Source organism: Atta colombica, unplaced genomic scaffold, assembly GCF_001594045.1.
Source record: "Atta colombica isolate Treedump-2 unplaced genomic scaffold, Acol1.0 scaffold198, whole genome shotgun sequence".
Lineage (NCBI taxonomy): Eukaryota > Metazoa > Arthropoda > Insecta > Hymenoptera > Formicidae > Atta > Atta colombica.
The window spans coordinates 4,327,644-4,338,198 of record NW_017259291.1 but is presented as its reverse complement, the minus strand read 5'-3'; the positions used below and the strand labels follow the sequence as shown (position 1 = coordinate 4,338,198).

The 10,555-nt window shown below is 31.3% G+C and overlaps 2 protein-coding genes across 2 annotated transcripts in view; one reads left to right on the top strand and one right to left on the bottom strand.

The window, feature by feature from the left end:
- The window catches only part of LOC108686948 (centrosomal protein of 120 kDa-like), a 4,581-nt gene extending 1,077 nt beyond the window's left edge, over nt 1-3,504 (top strand). Inside the window, exons 4-10 of the mRNA XM_018192480.1 lie at nt 931-1,241; nt 1,338-1,575; nt 1,643-1,763; nt 1,870-1,973; nt 2,048-2,329; nt 2,449-2,777; nt 3,115-3,504. Coding sequence (XP_018047969.1) covers nt 931-1,241; nt 1,338-1,575; nt 1,643-1,763; nt 1,870-1,973; nt 2,048-2,329; nt 2,449-2,777; nt 3,115-3,448 — 1,719 coding nt within the window. The 3' untranslated portion in view covers nt 3,449-3,504. The remainder of the gene's footprint in view (nt 1-930; nt 1,242-1,337; nt 1,576-1,642; nt 1,764-1,869; nt 1,974-2,047; nt 2,330-2,448; nt 2,778-3,114) is intronic.
- Nucleotides 3,505-3,606: 102 nt separating this feature from the next.
- On the bottom strand, nt 3,607-6,660 carry LOC108687040 (uncharacterized family 31 glucosidase KIAA1161). Its single transcript, XM_018192634.1, has 6 exons — nt 6,580-6,660; nt 6,267-6,398; nt 4,915-5,772; nt 4,231-4,736; nt 3,953-4,109; nt 3,607-3,791 (listed from the first exon to the last, which is right to left on the bottom strand). Exons 1-6 carry the CDS (start codon nt 6,599-6,601, stop codon nt 3,607-3,609), a joined length of 1,860 nt encoding a protein of 619 aa, XP_018048123.1. The 5' UTR covers nt 6,602-6,660.
- Between the last annotated feature and the right edge of the window lie 3,895 nt (nt 6,661-10,555).

Genomic DNA, 10,555 nt, shown 5'->3' with positions numbered 1-10,555 from the left:
ATATATATATATATATATATTAGGTGTGGGAAAAAGTTCATGGCGTTTTTCTCGTTTACATCTAACAGGAAAAACGCCACGAACTTTTTTCCATACCTAATATATAAGTTATCACTATCACATCATATTATTTCGTAGCACAGTAGAAGTTTGATAGAAAAAGATGTTATTTTGGAAAGTACTAAAATAATCCCTTATTTGTATCCTGATGAGCAATTGATTCAATTGGGGCCTTTAGATACTTGTTGTGAATTATTCATATTAAGTATCATGGCTATGTACATAAAAAATTTGCATTTATTATTACCTGAAAATTCAAATAAACATAGCACTGTACTCTCATATCGAGTTCTGGAAAATGATGTAGAACTGAGACCGTTCAAGACAGAATCTAATAGATCTCATTTTGTCCCCGAAAAAGTAATAATGAGAATACGAAGCTCCTTAAGTGTCTTAAAGCAATACTTACAATCAAAACCGTATTTGTTAATATATTTAAAACATGAAAATGACTTAATAGCTGAATCATCAGTTAATCTGCAATCTCTAGTACCCGTAGATAATTTGCAAGAATTTCTCAAATGTGCTTCGCATGCGAGTACTACTTTAAACGAACAATGTTTTCTAATTAAACAAGATTCGATAGAAAAATCCATTGAAAACCAGAACCATCAGAAACTTTACCTTGATCTGCAACTTAAATTGCAATATATTGGAAATAAAACAAATATTTTGTTCAACTCTGATACAGCAATGAACTCTAACAATCATATGATGTCTAACACTCAAATGAATCGTAATGAAGAAAGTATAAATAATGTCGATCAGGTAGAATAGAAACTTAGTCATTTTATCAATAATATCCCACCCTAGTGATTATCAAAATTGATAGTGTGAAGATTATGTATAATTTAAAATATCTGATTTCAGAGATGTCCAGAAATTGAGTCTCACAGAAATCCTAGTGGCGATTATGGAAAATCTAGTTTCAAGAATATTCTTAATGAAGAAAAATGTACAAAGGAATATAAAAATGTAAACAAACAATCTGTTGATTGCCAATGCTTAAAACATCAAACGGAATCTAAAGTTACATGTTCGCGCTCGTGCGATGGAATCCTGTACAATGTTAATAAAAATCATATCAGAGATGGATCTTATCACTGCTATTGTTTACGCATTTCACTTGAGGCAATATCATTGGTATCTGAAATGTTATCGGGACAGGAAATTAAATTTCGGTTTGATTGATATATATTTTTTCAATTAAAGGAATATAATAAGGAATATAATAATATTTCCTTTTCAATTCTTTTTAATATAATTTTTCTACATAGATTTCACCATCCAAAAACTGAAGTCATGTCAACAGCGTATGCAACAATGCCAGTTTTACTAAACGAGAAAGTTAAATTGCAAGATGTTGTATGCCAATTTCACTTTATATCCGCACCAAATGAAATAAAACAATTACTAGAATCTTTTCCACCGAAAATTAGTATATGCGACATAAATGAAAGTGATGAATTGTCACTACTAGTGCTTGATGTAAAACCGTTATTTTGTCAAGAAAAGGTAATATTAATATATATATATATAAATCTTATAAAATAATAAAAATTAAAACAAGAACTTTTTTCAGTTCGAATGTCAGTATAAATTATCTCTGTTCGATACAGATCGAAATAAAATTGCTGATATCGACATTACACTGAAATTAGAAGATCGTGGACCGCATTGTATATTAAAGAAAGAAACCATCGGTAGATATACATTAAATTTATTAAAATATTTATGTTTATTTCCTATTTGTATTATTTCTTAACGATAGAACTTCAGCTCTTTATTTATTGAAATGGTTTACTTAAGATAAAAATCTTGGCCCACCAATATTGGACGATAGCTTAGCGTATAAAATAGTGGACGAGCTCGAAACTTGGAAGGAACGCCAAAAAGAAATGTTTAAAGCTGAGGTAAAAGCTGAGGTACGAGATAACAGCAATTTGATCGATAATTATTTAATGACATTATTTGTGATATGAATTAGCTCAAAAGAAAGGAAGAACGACATTTGAACATGCTGAGTGAGGAATGGCGAATGCAGAAGGAAAATCTGGAATCAAAGCTCGCATACAGTGTCGAACAATGTAAAACATTGGCCAACAGTTTAAACAACGCTACTGAAGATTTGCGAAATCGTAGATTGAAGAGCCTGGAAAATGAGACCAGACTGATAAAGGCAAACGAGGATTTGCAATGGAGATATGAAACCAAGTTACAAGAACTTAAAGATTTGTTGAATGCAACGCAAAGTGATCTTACGTCAAAGGTTTGTGAAGAATATCTCAGTTATATATATTTCGTTTTGGATCTGCATCTCTTATGTAATATATACTTAAAAAGAGGACTATTAAATATTATATCGTATGATATTTACATTTTATGCAGATTGCTAAACTTGAGGAGAAAAAAGTTGCTTTAGAGACACAAATGGAAATATTATCGTATGAAAACGAGAATATGAAATCGTCGATAAGTAAACAAATGGACGAATTGCAAATATATCAAAAGGCATCATTAACTCAAGATCAAACAGCGTCTTTATTGCAAGAAGTAAAAATTCTCGAGGAAAAATTAGATAATGCTCAGAAAGGAAAAGAATTTTTTAGAGAACAATGGGGCAAAGCAGTTCGCGAATTACACAGAATGAAAGTGGATTATCAAGAAGCCATGCAAGTTCAAATCAAGAACAATAGGGAAGAACTAATGAGTGCAGAGTACGTTATATGTTATAGCATTATTTTAATTTTATTATATATATATAATTAATCTTATTATAGGAATCCTTTTCAGGTAAAAGCACTAATGACAAAATTTTGATATCAGTATTGAAATCAGTAAATAGAAAGCAAAAATATAGAACATTTTTATTTTTCGCGACATGTTTAACATAAAATTTCTTGAAATTGAAATTTAGTTAATGTCAAATTATTTTACAAGCTTGTACATAGATTTTTTACAATGCATTATAACATCGGAACAATTGAAATACATAATATAATTTGATATGGAAGTGTATTTTCCTGTACTTACTTTCACTTTTCTCACATACAGCATTGCGGAAATTTTGTCTGTAGACAGAAAAGCTTTGGACAACGATCAACTTTTGTTGAAAGAGCTTCAAAAAGAAATTGATGTGATCAAGCCGAAACAATCCTCTACGAAAGAAACTTACAATCAAATATTTACGACAGCTGATGACATTTGTTATGACATTCCCTGTAATAGTAATAAAATCGTTGATGATAAATCAAAAGAATACAATGAGCGATTGCAGATGTTGAAAGAGGAACGTGATGCTCTTTTAAGGACCGGAAATTACACGGATGATGACGTAGTGATTAAAATACTTAACGCAGAGATTCGATCCTTATTGACAAGCAGGTAGCGAATTTATTTTCTGCTTGTTTTTCTCTGATTAACGTTCGATTTTCACATAAGAAGAGGAAGGTATGCAATTTCAAAATATATGACATGTTACAAGATAATTTATACATGTATATTTATACAAATAAATATTTTACTGAAAATTTTTAAATTCTTTGCTTATGATTTCTTGAAGAAAGGAAGTACGTCTAAAGGAGCATGATAGTCTTCCAGCCATTTCGGTCCTTCATGAGTGATTTTTCGATTCATATCCAACCATATTCCCTTAGGTAAGTAGATATCACGATATTCGTTACCCTCTTCAACTATCGGAGCAACCAATATAGATTCACCAAGGAGATATTCTATAATTCAGTTAAGCAGCAACATTCAATCATCAATTATTTTAAGATCACTATCAAGTGATCGTGCTTTCTAGATTTGTCAAGAACATTTATGAATAAGATTGATTGTTTAGATGTTTGATAAATTTAAAATATAATTTTATATATTTTTATGAACTTACCGTCATTAATCCTGTGAGCTTCTGAGTTGAGCGGATCAATCCACCAAATGGGTGGATTTACAGGAGTGCCTTTTTTAACAGCCTGTCGCATGGCTTTTATAATTTCTGTCGAGTAATTTGTGTGTAATTCGGTATATTCTCTACAGATTTTGGTAGTCTGGTAAAATATAGATGGACATTATTTCTTTGCAATATTATAATATGATTTAAGGGAATTAAATTCGTTAACTTATCGTACAACATTCCTCCATTCATCTAAGATTTTCCATATTACTTACTTCTTCATCGAAATCCCATGGCACAAAAGAATATTGCATCGATGGCATGAAGACGGTGGCTTGCAACCATCTGATGAATAAGACTTTAGATGGTACCGTTCCGTAACCGTTGCCGCCGATCATGTCTGGCAGCACATAGACGTATCCATTAAGATTCATCTGCAGTAACGTCGTGATCAGCGTGGGTAAACCATTATTCCAGGTCCACCTGGTATCCTTATCGATCATGCGAACAAATATCGGTAAGTCCTGAGTACGCCATCCTACCCGCACTTCAATATTATGGGGGAAGTTTGATGCGAGTTTGCGGACGTATTCTTCTGTGAATATACCTGGCTGCAACTCAGACTGATCATTTAACTTCGGCACCTGTGGTAACCAGGACACTTCGCCGGCATCGAACTTAAAGCTGTTGATGTCTAAATCTCGCTGAAGACGACTCAGGCGATTTGTCCACCATGTCACAGCGTTCGAATTTGTAAAGTCAATCGTGGCGGCATCTGAACCTAAAAAAGATATAATTGAAGGTACATTAAAAGATTGAAAATTCATAAATTCGTTTGCAAATAAATATCGCTTTTTATTTCTTTAAGTGACGCAGGGTATTTAAAAAATTTGGCAACTGCAGAGAATAATCATCGTTTTCTCTGCAACAAAGAACATCGATTTTGAACTAATTCTTACCTTGCCACCACGACATTTGAACGTTTCCATCTTGATTTTTAACAAAGTAATCCTTATTCAGCGCGGTGGAGTACGCGGGTTCACAATTTCGGTTGATGAAAGGATGTATCCACAAAGTGACGCGGAAGCCCTTTTCCTGCAATCGTTGCGTAAGAGCGTTGACATTGGGAAACTTGATGGGATTAAACTCAGCGGAGCCGTAACAGGTCTCCCAGTTATCGTCAATCTCGATTTGACTATTCTTGAATCTATGGGCGACGATTTCATCCGCGTAAGTTTCTACCACTTTCGCGGTGATATTGGTCTTGTATCTGGCCCAGGTAGACCATATAGGATATTTAATCATCAGGCTGTCGGGGTGATCCGTCGGCCTACCTAAATGCTTTTTTACTGCGTATTGATGAGCAGCTTTCGGATTCGAAAAAAAACCTATTGTGTATGTGATATTGATGACGTCGCGATGCTGATAGGGCGCTTTGTTCTTGGCGATCATGCATAAATACTTATCCCGATAATTGTTCTGATCGAGGAATAGCGGGCTTGCATCGTCCACGTAGATGTAAATTCCTTTGCTGGATAGCCAATAACGTTCAGCTAATGCCATGTTTGAAGGATGCGTAGGCAAGTACGGCTCGTCCTCATAATACATATTCTGTATAGGCCAGTGCTGATAGCGAAATTGTGGCCCGCCGAACCATTGTGTGTTATCATTAAGTTGGAAACAATCAAGGAGTTCGCCATTGGGATCGTGGAGTGTACGAGTGATTATGAGGAATGCATTATCGGGATCTTTCTTGAATGAAGTGTCTATAAATTTATTACTTTTCGTGAAAAAGATATTATTCATCTTCGTGCCATCTGAAATAAATATTATATTTATCAATGCAGCTCTTTCATTAAAACGTATAAAATTCATATTGATTTTGTAGAGATATTAATTAACAGGAAGAAATATTGAAGCTTACGAAAATATGTTAAATTCATAATATTAAATTATATTCAATATGAATTATTTTTAATCATTTTTATAGGCTACTACTGCTCCTATTTAATATATATCATTAATTTAATTGAAATAATGGAATTACACTATTTAATTCAAGAAAATATGTTAAATGCAATTCTAATTATTTTATTATTTACTAAGTTCTATATGTTAATATGGACGTTATTTATCTTGAAATTGACCACAGAAATGTAATATTAAATCTTATAGGACCGTGTATGTGAGAAATACAATCTATAGAATTAGATATCTTAAACAGTCTAGCTGGATCTTGAGTGCTTGAAGAGCACTTTAATAGAAATTTAATAATAATGAAGAACGTAAGAAATTACATATTATAACTCACCTTTTGTCGTGATTCTGCTGACTATCAGATTAGGATCATATCTGTCTAATACTTCAAAAATACCATTTTGAACAACATATTGAAATCCTCTGGTAACAGTGAGGAATATCAGTATTATTAATAAACGCATTTCTAAAATAAACACAATTATATTAATTAAATAATAATTAAATTTATTTTTTACATAACACAGATATGTTAATTAAAGAAACATCACAAAAGCGTTTAGAAAAGATGGATATGCAAGATGCAAATATATCGTTTGTATTTTCGTCTGTTATTTGATCTCGATCCAAGGAAATTGTGCACTTACCGCTCCATTCCAACGATTGCATTTTGCATTATAGTACTCTTGACGACTAAGCGGCCTCGGTTTACATCGACTTATAAATACTCGCACAACTTTAGTCTGTTGATATTGTATCAATATAACAAACATTAATCACGTTCGTTAAATTAAAAATCGGATATCAAGTCATATATAACGTACCTAGTAATTTATTATATATTTCTACTAGAATATGATATTATATAGTAGTTTGATATCTGATTTTTAATTATGGATGCGTCTGTACTTTTCGTATATTGTTTCACATATTGTTTATTTAGTTTTTCAGATATTAAAATTTATATATCCATCCATGCTCTAATGAAACACAAGAAATGTTTTTTTTTTATTGCGATAATCCATAATTATTTCAATACATTTGCACACAGTTAATAAAAATCGTAGTTAATTTTTTCATTCTCAATTATTTAATAAGCTATAGACAAAATATTTATACCTTTGTGCATTTTTGTGTGTAATAAATAAACAATTTATAAAAATATTTTACTATACTGAAAACATTCGGGTCAGGTGAAAATATCTTTGTGTGTATTAATTTTAGTAATAACAAATAATTTTTATTGCAAAATTATTATACTACCTATATAATAAAAACATTTTTTTGTTTTTGAAAAATTCAACTAAAATATAAATAAAATATTTCAAAGTACTTTTACATAGTCTTACTGCATTTATTGAAATTCTTATTATTAAACCAAAATAATAATAACTGGAAACTTTTTTTTTTTACCTTATTTTACCGATAATTTTCAAAATACATATATAATATCTGCTATTATATATGCTATTATATATGCTATTTACGAACTAATTTTTGCATCTAATAATGTAAGATATTTCTTATCCAATATTTATTTTATTCACAGAAATGAAAATACAGACGGTAAAATTTATTTCTTAATTTAAAATATTAGGAATACAAATTAGTTCGGTCCGTTTCCCTAAAGATAGCCTTCAGCTATTGTGAATGGTTCATAGTAACAGCTGATTTTGACGGTTTCAGAGAGATTAAACATCTGCTAATAATATTCAGTTTATATCGCTTTGAGTTTCATAAAACCTTGATTTTTACATTTTTACCTTGATTTTTAAATGTCGAATTTTGTGTTAACCAAGCAGCATTTGCGGGAGATTTTGATTTTTTGCTTTAATTGAAAGAAAAGTGGGGGCTGAAGCCCATAGAATGCTTGTCGAAGTTTATGGTGACACTGCTCCAACTGATAAATCATGTAAGGAATAGTTTCGATGTTTCAAAAATGGAGATTTCAGCGTTGAAGACAAGCCCCGCTCTGGTCAGCCAAAAAAATTCGAAGACAAAGAATTAAGAGGCATTACTCGAAGAAGATCAGAGATCAAACGCAAGAGGAGCTTGCAGAATCATTGGGAGTAACTCAACAAGCCGTTTCTGTACGATTGAGAGCCATGGGAATGATTCAAAAACAAGGAAATTGAGTGCCTTATGAACTGAAACCGAGAGACGTTGAAAGGCGATTTTTCACTTGCGAACAGCTGATTCAAAGACAACAGAGAAAAGATTTTTTGCATCGGATTGTGACTGGAGATGAGAAGTGGATATTCTACGACAACCCCAAGAAGAAAAAATATTACGCTAAGCTCGGTCAATCGTTGCCATCGACCTCAACATCAACACCGCGATCGAACATTCATAGTTCGAAGATCATGCTCTGTATCTGTGGGACCAAAAGAGTCTTGTTTACTATGAGCTGCTGCAACCTGGCGATTCCATTACGGGCGATCGGTATCGGCTACAATTGATTCGTTTGAGCCGTGCATTGCGAAAAAAACGACCGGAATATAAGCAAAGACTTGATAAAATTATTCTTCTTCATGACAACGCTCGGCCTTATGTCGCTAAAGTCGTAAAAAAATATTTGGAAACATTCAAATGGGATGATTTTTACCGCACCCGCCGTATTCTCCGGACATTCCTTCTTCTAATTACTGGTTGTTCCGAAGGATGCAGCACGATTTGGAAAGTCACTGGTTCCATTTCTTTCGCAGAAATAAAAAATTGGCTCTAAAATTGGATCGCCTCCAAAGACGAATCATTTTTTCGAGATGGAATTCGAAAATTGCCTGAGAGATGGAAAGAAGTAGTAGACAGCGATGGACAATACTTTAATTGATCTGTTCATTCATTTTGTTTTGAAATAAATGCATTTTTGAATGGACCGAACTAATTTGTACTCCCAATACGTAACTATATATAGACTATAGCGAAAACAAAAAAATAAATAAAATATAAATCAGAAAAAAGAATACGCTACTATTTTCTTATTTACAGGATTTATAATGAAAGATATAAAGTTTAGTTTATTATTGTATATATTTGTAATAATTTCTTTAGTGCCTTCTTTTGTTTCAATAAATGTTTCAATAATTAATCTTGATATAATTTTTCACACACCTATTTAATATATAAATATATAACATCTGCAAGTTGACGAACTTTCAATATAATTTCCAAGTATTATTTGCGTTAGTATTATTTTATTACTGCCAAGTATTATTTTATTCTCGTAATTTCTTTCCTTTTATAATATAATTCCATAAATGTAACGTATGAGTGTTTAGAGTATTTCAGAACAGAAGAAATCGAATTTGCATTAAGATCAAAAGAAATAAATGAAAATCAAGACCGAATTACATTGAACTGAATTACATTACACTGTTTTGCGTTCTTGTTATAATTTAAAATAAATACGAAGAATATTGTCAGAGCTAAAGATGTCTTAGAGATGACTAATATTTTTCAATATAGATTTTAAATACATTTTTCAATTATATCTGCTATACAAATTGCTCGCTGATTACTACTATTAAAATGCAATCATAAACTGAAAATGAAATAATATCAATGAAATTGATTGATTTAATAAATTATTAATATTTAAAAAATTTATAAAAATTGCGAAAAATATGTATTATTCCAGCCAAAATTCGAATCTCCTGACTATCCGCAATGGCGTCTTTTCCAATTCAATCACTGAGGTGTGTGATTATACAAGGTCTCGCGAGATTTCTGCAAAATATTTTTTGTAGATAGAGCGGATTAAACTGAATGAAAAATCTTTTATCATTTTGCAATTTTCACAATGGTGGAGATATTAATTACTAAAAATTGTTAAATATTGATCTTTAATAATTTTTTACTCTAATACTATTATATTACGCGCGCGCGCGCGCGCGCGCGTGTGTGTGTGTGTGTGTGTGTGTGTGTGTATGATTTCAAAAGCCTATTGGTTTACCTCTTATTGTATTGTTGTCTTTGTTATTGATAAACTTTGTAACAGCAATTTTGCTGACGCCTAATCATTTGTTACTATAGTCTATTATATTATATTTTATGTCTATTAGTCTGTTAACATCTTAATCTTCTTCATAAAACTTTGCAATAAACTAAACTAAACTAAATTAAATTAAATTAAATTAATTTTACAGAAAAACAGCAAGAGATAAAAATTATCTATTTTCTTCTCATAAAGCTCTAAGAATTTTTTTAGAATTTTTAATAGTAATTTTTTAGTACTGCATTTTCTTATTGGTAACTATTTTGACCAACATGGGAAAATATGGTATTAAAAAATTCTGAAAAAATTCTCAGAACTTTATGAGAAGAAAATAAGCAATTTTTGTCTCTTGCTATTTTTCTGTAAAGTTGATAGTATTTTAATAAAAATTATTGAAGATCCATATTTTTGCTAATTAATATCTTGTCAATCATTGCAAAATGGTAGAAGACTTCTTAACTTAGTTAGTCCATTCTATCTACAAGCGTTTGGCAGAAATCTTGTGGGACACTCTGTACATGGCGCAGTAATTAGTACAAACGTATTAAAAAACGTATATAAACAATAATAAGATATCGAAACGATAATCCAGATATGTGTGTATACACACACACATATATATATATATA